We start from the raw sequence: 13,592 nt of genomic DNA on the forward strand, positions 1-13,592 counted from the left end.
GAATACTTATGTAAAGAAGGTATTTCAGTTTTTTTATGTTTGATAAATTTGCATTTCTAAAAACCTGTTTTCGCTTTGTCATTATGGACTATTGTGTGTAGATTGATGAGGATTTATTTGTTTTTGAATCCATTTTAGAATTCGACTGCAATGCAACAAAATGTGGAAAAAGTCAAGGGGTCTGAATACCCCTAACGTATATTGTTTTTAATTCATATTTTTTGGGCTACTCATTCCATTACATCAGATTTGAGATCAGGGCCTGTTGGCATAAGTAAGTCAGATAACTGTGACGTATCTGTATCAAAACACACTAAAAGACAAGCCAGTAGTTAATGCCACTAACAGGTATCACTTTCAATGGCTGTCTGGTCATGTCTAGTCTGCTATAACATGCACACCAACAACCAATGATCACAGGTCAAATGATCAGGGATAAGATCTTTGCAGCCACTACCCTTTCCCCTTCAATGTTTTGCAGATCTGAAGGGTCTGGAAAGGTTTAAGCAGTACAGCGCTGGAGCTTAGACCTTATAGATCTGCAAACATGAGTGTTAAAGAACGACTGCCCCTAAAGAACAACTAAGCCCTTTGAAAACAGCTTATGTGGCATCGATATGAGTCAGAAATATTGATTCTAGTGTCACAATTGACTACAAAGTGTAAATAGGATAATTTTGGTAATAAAGTCAGTGTTGTCTAAAACAGAGTTTGGAACCCTAGTGCATCACAATAGGGAAATGAAGGTTGGGTTTGGATTACAATTATGTCAACAATTCATGCCCCCTTTTGCCCATTAACACGTGAGGCACCGTGTTTTCTGGGAAACGACTGGGCGAGGTCACTTTGCATGGCCCAGCTGGGCGGTCAACCTGAGACTGGTGTGTTGTTGGTAAGTAGCTATATTTTGTTTATAGATAGCTATCAACATGTCATTATTTGATAGGCTATGCCACTATGATACTAGGCTATAATAAAGTGATGTAACTAGCTATATATATAGCCTCTCCCTAATGTGTAACATGAGAGGAAAATGTGTATTCCTAACGTTGCACCTGAAGACAGGTTTGATCCCTGCTAGCTAACGTAAGCTAGCTAGCTCATAATCACGCAAACGTGACATGTTTGATGCAGGTTGCCAGCTTTCTTTCAGTAACTCAACTGGCTAGCAACTGTCCTTGTTTGTTGTGATTGAAAGGCAAAGACACACCGAAGAAACACCCACAAACCACACCTCCAAGACAACTCATGTTATTATTCTGTCACTGCCAATAGCATTTCTTAATGAGCATTGATGAAAAACGAGGCCAAATCAGGAAGTAAAGTTGACTTTAAGGCCAAGGGGAAGGGAGTGAATTGGGACCTGCTGGAAGAGACGAATGGTGTGATGGGGTAGGGTTGAATTGATGGGGTAGTGTTATAGGCACAGCTAGACAAATGTGTCCTTACCTTGGGTATATAAGGGTCCCAGTCAATGTAGCCAATGTTGTCGTTGGCCAACCGGGCAAACAGGTTGACAAGATGCTGAGGAAAACATTCATTGAGGAATAAGTTAGCGAATCACTCAAAGTTTCTGTTTCTATCAAAAGTAACGATGGAAACTGTACTACAATAGCCTGGTGCAAGATCTGTTTGTGCCGTCTTGCCAAGACAGCACAATCAGATCGGGCATCAGGCTAATACTACCACACACACACACACAAACACTGGGCATCAGGCTAATACTACCACACACACACTGGGCATCAGGCTAATACTACCACACACACACACACACACACACACACTGGGCATCAGGCTAATACTACCACACACACACACACCAGACTAATACTACCACACACACCGGGCATCAGGCTAATACTACCACACACACACCGGGCATCAGGCTAATACCACACACACACACACACACAAGGCTAATACTACCACACACACCAGGCTAATACTACCACTCACACACACACACCAGGCTAATATTACCACTCACACACACACCAGGCTAATATTACCACTCACACACACACCAGGCTAATACTACCACTCACACACACACACCAGGCTAATACTACCACTCACACACACACACACACACACCAGGCTAATACTACCACTCACACACACACACACACACACCAGGCTAATACTACCACTCACACACACACCAGGCTAATACTACCACTCACACACACACACACACCAGGCTAATACTACCACTCACACACACACACACACCAGGCTAATACTACCACTCACACACACACACACACCAGGCTAATACTACCACTCACACACACACACCAGGCTAATACTACCACACACACACCAGGCTAATAATACCACACACACACCAGGCTAATAATACCACACACACACCAGGCTAATACTACCACACACACACCAGGCACCAGGCTAATACCACCACACACACACCAGGCACCAGGCTAATACCACCACACACACACCAGGCACCAGGCTAATACTACCACACACACACACACCGGGTATCAGGCAAATACTACCACACACACACACACCGGGTATCAGGCAAATACTACCACACACACACCGGGTATCAGGCAAATACTACCACACACACACCGGGTATCAGGCAAATACTACCACACACACATCGGGCATCAGGCTAATACCACCACACACACACCGGGTATCAGGCAAATACTACCACACACACACCGGGCATCAGGCTAATACTATCACACACACACCAGGCTAATACTATCACACACACACACAGTGTGTCAATCAAGTGAGCAATGTCTAACTTACCACCTCCCAACTTGGAAGGTTCTGTACTGCCACCCACAAGCTGATGAGTTCATCAAACCATAACCTGGTGAACATCAAACAGACTGTCAAACACCATACTAACGCTTACTGTGCTACACACACACACAACCAATGTCATACGTGTGGCAGGTAAAACATGTTCAAGATATTCTCTTGCCTTTCATTAGAGAATAACAATTGTGATCATGTTTTGGGGGCAACATTGAAATGGTATTTTTAAAAATGGTCAAGTTTTGGGATGTCGTAGAGATGAACAATTCTGGAAACTTTCCTGTAAACATGATATAATAAGCAGTAAGGGAATCCACCATATGGGATTTATGAAAAACCTGGGAACTTTTCAAAATGTTTCATTATCTTTGCGACCCTATGACATGGTGGAGATGTGTGTGTGTGTTCTCACTTAAAGCCCTTGTGGTGCAGCTCTGGGGGTAGGGTGGTGGGGAGGAAGAGCTCAAAGTATCCTATAGCTCTCTGCATGGTCACATCAAATGGACAGAGCAGTGGACGCCACTCCTCCAACATCTCCTGGGTGGCCGACTCCGGGAAGTACCTGAAGAATAAAACAATTAGATTATTTATTGGACTACCGTGTTGGTGTAATGTATGTGAGCCATATGCCTACAACCTAAAGACAATATCTACATACATTCATTTTCACTCGCCAAGGACTAACAATATGTGATAAGCATATGGCAATAGTTCTTTTTAAACGCCTGCAGAATAATCACAGCTAATGAATTTATTTCATAACTAACCCCACAGCATAAAGGTTCAATAAAAAAAAATCCCACACCAAGATATGCAAAGAGCAACGTAGCACGTAGAAAATTGTCAAAAATCAAGGGCTGGTAGACAGAAATATATTCCTTATAATAGAATGTCTATTTTCGCTGCTATGGCTTAGCATTCCATTTGTACACGGTATATTAACCAATGGTAGTTAAGCTGGTGTTTTGTTTAGTTAATGGAATCAGATGAGAAGACGTGTGAACACAATGTCAACAGCACTTCAACCTCAGAAGAGCTGTTATGCAGCGTTATAGCCCCACACCTCACCTCACTCCACCTCTATTCAATTCAAAGGGCTTTATTGGCATAGGAAACATGTGTACATTGCCAAAGCAAGTGAAATGGATAAACAAAAGTGAAAAAAAAAAAATGACTCGTAAATATTAAACTACAAAAGAACAAAGACATTTCAAATGTCATGTTTAAATACAGTGTTGTAACAATGAGCAAACAGTGAAAAAAAAAGGGAACATAAATATGTGTTGTATTTACAATGGTGTTTGTTCACTGGTTGCCCTTTTCTTGTGGCAACAGGTCACACATCTTGCTGCTGTGATGGCACACTGGTGTTTCACCCAATAGATATGAGTTTATCAAATTATTTTATTTTTTATTCTTTGTGGGTATGTGTAATGAGGGAAATGTGTCTCTCTAACATGGTCATACATTTGTCAGGAGGTTAGGAAGTGCAGCTCAGTTCCACGTCATTTTGTGGCCGGTGTGCACATACCCGGTCTTCTCTTGAGAGCCATGTCTGCCTACGGCAGCCTTTCTAAATAGCAAGGCTATGCTCACTTGAGTCTGTACATAGTCAAATATTTCCTTAAGTTTGGGTCAGTCACAGTGGTCAGGTATTCTGCCACTGTGTGCTCTCTGTTTAGGGCCAAATAGCATTCTAGTTTGCTCAGTATTTTTGTTAATTACTTGACACATTGGAAAGAATTATCTTTTTGTTTTCTCATGATGTGGTGGTGTCTAATTGTGTTGCTCTCCTGGGTCTCTGTGGGGTCTACTTGTGTTTGTGAACAGAGCCCCAGGACCCGCTTGCTTAGGGGACTCTTCTCCAGGTGATGGCTTTTTTATGGAAGGTTTGGGAATCGCTTCCTTTTAGGTGGTTGTAAAATGCAAGTTATTTTCTGGATTTTGATTATTAGTGGGTAATCGTCCGAATTCTGCTCGGCGTGCATTATTTGGTGTTTTACGTTGTACACAGAGTCTCAATTTGGTGTTTGTCCCATTTTGTGAATTCTTGGTTGGGGAGCGGACCCCAGACCTCACAACCAAAGGGCAATGGGTTCTAAACTCAGCAAAAAAAGAAACGTACTCACTGTCAACTGCGTTTATTTTCAGCAAACTTAACATGTGTAAATATTTGTATGAACATAACAAGATTCAACAACAAACTGAACAAGTTCTACAGACATGTGACTAAAATAAATGGAATAATGTGTCCCTGAACAAAGGGAGGGTTCAACATCAAAAGTAACAGTCAGTATCTGGTGTGGCCACCAGCTGCATTAAGTACTGCAGTGCATCTCCTCCTCATGGACTGCACCAGATTTGCCAGTTCTTGCTGTGAGATGTTACCCCACTCTTCCACCAAGGCACCTGCAAGTTCCTGGACATTTCTGGGGGGGAATGGCCCTAGCCCTCACCCTCCGATCAACAGGTCCCAGAAGTACTCAATGGGATTGAGATCCGGGCTCTTCGCTGGCCATGGCAGAACACTGACATTCCTGTCTTGCAGGAAACCACGCACAGAACGAGCAGTATGGCTGGTGGCATTGTCATGCTGGAGGGTCATGTCAGGATGAGCCTGCAGGAAGGGTATCAGATGAGGGAGGAGGATGTCTTCCCTATAACGCACAGTGTTGAGATTGCCTGCAATGACAACAAGCTCAGTCCGATGTTGCTGTGACACACTGCCCTAGACCATGACGGACCCTCCACCTCCAAATCGATCCCGCTCCAGAGGACAGGCCTGTTAACGCTCATTCCTTCGACAATAAACGCGAATCCGACGATCACCCCTGGTGAGACAAAACCGCAACTTATAAGTAAAGAGCACTTTTTGCCAGTCCTGTCTGGTCCAACGACGGTGGGTTTGTGCCCATAGGCGATGTTGCCGGTGATGTCTGGGGAGGACCTGCCTTACACAGGCCTGCAAGCCCTCAGTCCAGCCTCTCTCAGCCTATTGCGGACAGTCTGAGCACTGATGGTGGCATTGTGCGTTCCTGGTGTAACTCGGGCAGTTGTTGTTGCCATCCTGTACCTGTCCCGCAGGTGTGATGTTTGAATGTAGCGATCCTGTGCAGGTGTTGTTACACGTGGTCTGCCACTGCGAGGACGATCAGCTGTCCGTCCTGTAGCGCTGTCTTAGGCATCTCACAGTACAGACATTGCAATTTATTGCCCTGGCCACATCTGCAGTCCTCATGCCTCCTTGCAGCATGCCGAATGCACGTTCACGCAGATGAGCAGGGACCCTGGGCATCTTTCTTTTTGTGTTTTTCAGAGTCAGTAGAAAGGCCTCTTTAGTGTACTAAGTTTTCATAACTGACCTTAATTGCCTACCGTCTGTAAGCTGTTATTGTCTTAACGACCCTTCCACAGGTGCATGTTCATTAATTGTTTATGGTTCATTGAACAAGCACAGGAAACTGTGTTTAAACTCTTTACAATGAAGATCTGTGAAGTTTTTTGCATTTTTACGAATGAATGATCGCTCACAGCTTTGTTGAAATGACCTGTGGCGCTGATGTTTAGGCCGAGGCATGTATAGATTTGTGTCTGCTATAGGGCAACAGTGTTTAGATGGAATTTGTATTTGTGGTCCTGACAACTGGACCTTTTTTGGAACACCATTATTTTTGTCTGCTTTAGGCCCTCCATGGTTGGGGACAGAAGTCCATGGTTGGGGACAGAAGTCCATGGTTGGAGACAGAAGTCCAGATCATCAGCAAACAGTATACATTTTACTTCAGAAAGGGTGGGGCTTAAGCTGCAGTCCTGTCTCACCCCACAGCCCCGTGGAAAGAAATGTGTTTTTGCCCATTTTAACCGCACACTTGTTTATGTACATGGATTTTGTATGTTTTCCCCCCAACACCACTATCCATCAATTTGTATAGCAGACCCTCATGCCAAATTGAGTCAAAGGCTTTTTTGAACAAAGCATGAAAAGACTGCCTTTGTTATGTTTCTTTGTCAGTTAGGGTGTGCAGGGGAGTACGTGGTCTGTCATATGGTCATTTGGTAAAAAGCAAGTTTGACATTTGCCCAGTAGAAAATGTTTGAGTCTGCTGTTAATGATAATGCAGAGAATTTTCTGAAGGTTGCTGTTGACGCATAGTTATTGGGGTCAAATGTGTCTCCACTTTTGTGGATTGGCGTTATCGGTCCTTGGTTCCAAATATTGGGGAAGATGTCAGAGCTAAGGATGATAACGCTTAAGGATTTTATTTTTTTTGCCTGAAATGACATTCCCAAATCTAACTGCCTGTAGCTCAGGACCTAGCTCAGGATATGCATATTCTTGATACCATTTGAAAGGAAACACTTTTGTGGAAATGTGAAATGAAAATAGGAGACTATAACACAGATCTGGTAAAAGATAATACAAATAAAAAACCATGCGTTATTTTTGTACCATCATCTTTGAAATGCAAGAGAAAGGCCATAATGTATTATTCAAGCCCAAGTCTACCGATCCTGTAGAGGTTAAAGAGTTGAAGTATAGCCAATTGGAATTTGTGGTCTGTAAATGTTATCATTTCTATTAGGATACCATCAACACCACAGGCCTTTTTGGGTTGGAGGGTTTGTATTTTGTCCTGTAGTTCATTCAACATAATTGGAGAATCCAGTGTGTTCTGGTAGTCTTTAATAGTTGATTCTAAGATTTGTATTTTATCATGTATATGTTTTTGCTGTTTGTTCTTTGTTATAAGGCCAAAAATATTGGATCCGTAGTTTATCGGTACATCTCTGTTTTGGATGGATAACTCTTCATGTTTGTTTAGCGGTTTCCAATTTTCCCAAAAGTGGTTAGATTCTATGGATTCTTCAGTTACATTGAGTTGGTTTCAAATGTGCTGTTCCTTCTTTTTCCATAGTGTATTTCTGTATTGTTTAGTGATTCACCATGGTGAAGGCATAGACTCAGGTTTTCTGAGTCTCTATGTATTTGTTTCAATTTCTTTTAGATTTTTGCATTCTTCATCAAACCATTTGGGGTTCCCGAGTGGCACAGCGGTCTAAGGCACTACATCTCAGTGCAAGAGGCTTCACTGCAGTCCCTGGTTCGAATCCAGCCTGCACCACATCCGGCTGTGATTGGGAGTCCCATAGGACGGTGCACAATCGGCCCAGCTTTTGGCCGGGGTAGGCCGTCATTGTAAATAATAATTTGTTCTGAATTGCCTAGTTAAATAAATAAAAAATTGATAGGGAAGCCGAGAGGTCAAATATACTGTTTAGGCATTCTACTGCCAAGTTCACACCTTCACGATTACAGTGAAATGTTTTGTTGAGGGAAGTTGTCTAAAAAGGGATTGACTGTTGTTGCCTAATTGTTCTTTGGTAGGTTTCGACACTACTTTCCTTCCTTGCATTTCTTAATATTATTCAGTTCCTTTGGCTTTGATGTCTCATGATTGAGTATTGCTCTGTTCAGGTAGACTGATTTTCCTCTGATCTGATAGGGGTGTCAGTGGGCTGACTGAACACAGAGACTCTGGGTTGAGGTCAGTAATAAAGTAGTCTACAGTACTACTACCAAGAGATGAGTTATAGGTGTACCTACCGTAGGAGTCCCCTTGAAGCCTACCACTGACTATGTACATGCCCAGTGTGCCACGGAGTGGCGCAGTGGTCTAAGACACTGCATCAATGCAAGAGGAGTCACTGCAGTACCTGGTTCAAATCCAGACTGCATCACATCTGGCCGTGATTGGGAGTTCCATAGGGCGGCGCACAATCAGCCCAGCGTCGCGCGGGTTTGGCCGTCATTGTAAATAAGAATTTGTGCTTAACTGACTTGCCTAGTTAAATACATTTTTTAAAAGATCTGCAGGAGTTGTGACCTATTTTATTTGGTTATGTTGTCCTAGTTGAACCTAGGGGAGGGAACGCTGTAACCTCCAGGTAGGTGTTTGTCCCAGTCTGTGCTGAGAGTGTCAGGTTCCTGTTCAGTTTTGGTATTTAGGTCACCAAAGACTAGTACATGTCCCTGGGCCTGGAAATGGTTGATCTCCCCTTCTAAGATGAAGAAGCTGTCTTCATTAAAGTATGGGAATTCTAGTGTGGGGGTTATAGGTAGCACACAGGTGGATATGTTGCCCTGTTGAGATCATTTCCTTTAGAATTTCCAGCCAAAATGTAAAATGTTCCTGTTTTGATTCATTTAAGAGTGCGAGTAAAGTCTGCTCTATTCCAAAATAGCATACCCCCTGAGCCACTTCCCATTTCACACCTGGTAGTTTGGTGGATGGGACTATGAGCTCTCTGTAACCTAGAGGGCAAACAGTGGGTCCACCTGGTAGTTTGGTGGATGGGACTATGAGCTATCTGTAACCTAGAGGGCAACCAGTGGGTCCACCTCCTCTATACCACCCACCTGGTAGTGTGGTGGATGGGACTATGAGCTCCCTGTAACCTAGAGGGCAACCAGTGGGTCCACCTGGTAGTGTGGTGGATGGGACTATGAGCTCTCTGTAATCTAGAGGGCAACCAGTGGGTCCATCTCCTCTATACCACCCATCTGGTAGTTTGGTGGATGGAACTACCAGCTCTCTGTAACCTAGAGGGCAACCAGTGGGTCCACCTCCTCTATACCACCCACCTGGTAGTTTGGTAGATGGAACTACCAGCTCTCTGTAACCTAGAGGGCAACCAGTGGGTCCACCTCCTCTATACCATGTTTCTAGTAGGATGACAATGTCTGTATTCCACCTCTCGCTCCCTCTCTTCTCTGCTCACAGTAACAGGAAACTCTCCCCAGGACAGAATTAGATTTAATAGGATTATTAACTAACTAGTAGGTACACTAGCAACTCAGGGACTCAGTGACTAAGCTTCGACACACATGCTCACACAAACCTAGTCTTGCTTTGCATCCAGGGAAGGAACTAGCCATTATGACATTCACAAATTGTCAGTCAATGTGCCTAAACTAAGTCCCTAAGGGAGAATTGTTCCTGACAGTTCAGTTTCACAGAATGTGTCTTATTTAATGCAGAGTAGACACGTGCCTCTGCATCTCTACTCTAGGTCTGTCATTCAATTGCAGGAGTGCTGAAGTAAGCACAATAGGTTAAGATGCCATGTGAAAGAATCAGGTGTTTTGGAACAGAAGAGACTGATTTGTTGCCGTACTTCCGAGAGCACACACTTGTTTTTTTCTAGCGAGGGATGGAAGACGGGAGCGGCACAGTATAGGCAGGTCGGCCACCTGGCAGGCAGACAGAGAGGCCTAGTGCATATGGTTCTATCTGCAATCAAAATCTGGATCTCGCAATGGCATGCTGTATCTCACAATTTCCTGGCTTGCAATGTTTCACAACTTCAGTAAAGCAGGGCCTATCATCAATGAAGGCTAGGATATTCTACACGCAACAGGCCGAAGACTGAACACACCATCGGATCATTAGTGAAGAGAAAGAGCAGGCGAGCCATCGCGAGGCTCTATCACATTAGTGGAAACCAAGATTGTTCTGGGCAGGTCTTCTGGTTTTGACAAGCAGAAGTGACTTTTCGTAGCAAGATTGTAGAATTTATGCAGCAGTTTAGGAGAATTAACACAGCAGGTTAGAAGAATTAGGTTAAGGTTAGGAAAGGGTTAGCAATTGTCCCAGATGACACGACTTGAACATATCTATCTATAACCAGGCCTGCCCTGAAACGGTCTTGATTTCCACTAATGCGATGCTGCCAGGGAAAGGGAGAATGGGAGGAGGCAGGCAGAATGAACCGTGGTGCGCATATGTCTTGGTAATCTGTGTCTCGCCTTGCAATATGTTTTGTGATAATTGCACAAGTGCTGTCACGTTACCAGAGTTTGGACTTCGACACCAGGTTTAGTATCTCGATACTCTATACCAAAACGATACCACGGCAACAAAACAAAAACAGAGTGTATTAGCTAAAGTCACAGAATAAACACGGGTCTTTATTTTTTTTCAACATTGAACAATATGTTGATAACTGGTAGAACTAAAAATAAATAGAATATCCTCTATTCTACACTGAATAAAAATATAAATGCAACATGTAAAGTTTTGGTCTCAAGTTTCATGAGCTGAAATAAAAGATCCCAGAAATGTTTAAACATACAAAAAGCTCTAAAAGCTCACAAATTTGTTTGCATCCCTGTTAGTGAGCATTTCTATTTTGCCTAGATAACCCATCCACCTGACAGCTGTGGCATATCAAGAAGCTGATTAAACAGCATGATCATTTCACAGGTGCACCTTGTGCTGGAGTCAATAAAAGGCCACTAAAATGTGCAGTTGTCACAATGCCACAGATGTCAAGCTTTGAGGGAGAGTGTAATTGGCATGCAGGAATATCCACCAGAGTGGTTGTCAGAGAATTGAATGTTCATTTCTCTACAATAAGCCGCCAACGTCGCTTTAGAGAATTTGGCTGTACGTCCAACTGGCCTCATTTTGCTGATGTCAACATTGTGAACACAGTGCCCCATGTTGGTGGTGGGGTTATGGTATGGGCAAGCATAAGCTATGAACAACAAACAATTGCAATTTATCGATGGCAATTTGAATGCACAGAGATACCGTGATGAGATCCTAAGGTCCATTGTCATGCCATTCATCTGCTGCCATCACCTCATGTGTCAGCATGATAATGCACAGCCCATGTCACAAGGATCTGTGCACAACTCCTGGAAGCTGAAAATGTCCCAGTTCTTCCATGGCCTGCATACTCACCAGACCTGTCACCCATTGATCACGTTTGGATGCTATGGATCAACGCATACGACACATGTTCCAGTTACGGCCAATATCCAGCAACTTCGCACAGCCATTAAAGAAAAGTGGGACAACCTTCCATAGGCCACAATCAACAGCCTGATCAACTCTGTGCGAAGGAGATGTGTCGTGGCGCATGAGGAAAATGGTGGTCACACAGCACAGTGATTTTATTTAGTGTGGGGGATTGTTTTAGGTTAGGGATCTCAATTTCATTTAAACATTATAACGTTCACACCCCTAGACAAAATAACTCTTTAAGGTGGTCCTCCAACTGTGTGAGTGTTGACCACAAGTGTCCCAAGAGTAGGCCTAAATGCAACCATGAGCGCAGCAACTGAATTCATTAACAAATACATAGATCATAGGGGTTTAAAAATATACTTACGGTCTGCAGCTTCTCACAAGTGTTTTCAAAATGTTTTCCACCGAGCTAGAAACAGAGAGGGAGGAGAGAGAAAAAGAAAGAAAGGTGAGGCATCAGAACAGAGACAGATGTGTCTAAGGTGACTTAACTCAAACAATGAACACACTGAACACACCAACGCAACTAGGACAAGGATGAGTGACTGACTACAGGTACAGCCAAACCACGCATTTAAAGTGTACTGATCAAGTGTAGTGGGAAAAGTCCTGGCTCGCTACTCCTTTAGGGTGTGGTCACTACCCGTATGTTCATATGTTATGGTGCCTGTAATGAAGCAGTAGAGACTAGTGTATGTACCGGATCAACTCAAACACAGATGAAAAGTAAGGGGTGTGTTGGGCAGGTGTGTACATCCACACAGCAAGGGAATCGAGGACACACAAACTGGCATAGCATGACAAAAGGGACTACACAAACACCCGCCCCCACACAATGTGACTATTCCAGGGCCGTTCAACCTTTGTCCTGGATGGCCATGGGCCAGCAGTGTAACAGCAGCACATGAATGGTACCTAATTAACAGATTTACTCTGTTCATTCACAATCAGAATTAAGTCTTTTATCGGGCTTGGGGAAATGTCTTGGAGGGAAAATGACTAGGCCTGAGGCTTTATGTAAACAGTAGGACTAGCCGTTATTACTTGTAATGAATGCTGACCTTGACAGTGGAGATAGTTGCCCAAAAGGCAGATGCCCTCAGCTATTGTCTGAGGTTTTTTATCACCTAGCCTGACTAAACATATCTGGGGAATGTAACGGAAAAGGTTTACCAACAGAAAGTGGTTTGGACAAGTTCAAGTAGTCCCTTGAAATGAGCACAACTTACTGCAATTGTCCATTTTCTTCTGTTTGGTGCCTAAATAATACAACCAATACTAGTCCTCCATTACAGGACTTCTGACTGCTGTGGTTTTGGTTTGGTTACTTTTATTTTTTTGGCACAGTTACAATAGAGCCTCTGTATATAATGGCTTGTAAAGGTTAGACTCGTGTGACTAAACTCAGTGTCACATAAGTGTCAAAAGATTTAGCTGAGGACCAATATAACCCCAGCCGTTAGGCTCAAACACCCTCAATCCCCTGCCTTGCCCTCCACTCGTACATGCACGCTGAGCTCAAGTCATGCGTTCTAAACTGCCCCTCTGTCCCATTCAACCGCGCTCTAAGCTCTGTTTCATTTAAGTATTTTTCAAATCAACCTGATTGCATTGCTTTAATTCAATAGACTAATGGGAACTACAACGAGCGATTTCTGCCAAGGACTCTTGGCTTTGCATCTCAGGGCTTGAGTGAGGAGAGCCTAATCTCTCCTTTCTCCTGAAATGTGCACTTGTTCACTTCCCTTTATGGATTTCAAAGGAAATGATTGCTAGGCCTATATTGAAACTCCCTCTAGCCCATTCCAAAACAAATATAATTATTTTAAATTTGTGGGAATTAGTGAAAGAATGCACACTTTAGGAGGAAGGAGAAATTTGTGGGATGCAACCCACAGACAGACCACACTGAAAATCACCAAAGTAATGCACCAAAATAATAATGCAAAGCAGCATGACCAGAACACCATTACCAAT

At 43.3% G+C, this 13,592-nt stretch overlaps 1 protein-coding gene across 1 annotated transcript in view; it reads right to left on the reverse strand.

The window, feature by feature from the left end:
- LOC115120905 (proteasome activator complex subunit 4A) overlaps window positions 1-13,592 on the reverse strand; it is a 70,072-nt gene that overhangs the window by 41,808 nt on the left and 14,672 nt on the right. Inside the window, 4 exon segments of the mRNA XM_065002584.1 lie at window positions 1,450-1,524; window positions 2,791-2,854; window positions 3,215-3,364; window positions 11,980-12,024. Of these exon segments, the coding sequence (XP_064858656.1) occupies window positions 1,450-1,524; window positions 2,791-2,854; window positions 3,215-3,364; window positions 11,980-12,024 (334 nt within the window).

This window comes from Oncorhynchus nerka, linkage group LG16, assembly GCF_034236695.1.
Source record: "Oncorhynchus nerka isolate Pitt River linkage group LG16, Oner_Uvic_2.0, whole genome shotgun sequence".
Classification (NCBI taxonomy): Eukaryota; Metazoa; Chordata; class Actinopteri; order Salmoniformes; family Salmonidae; genus Oncorhynchus; species Oncorhynchus nerka.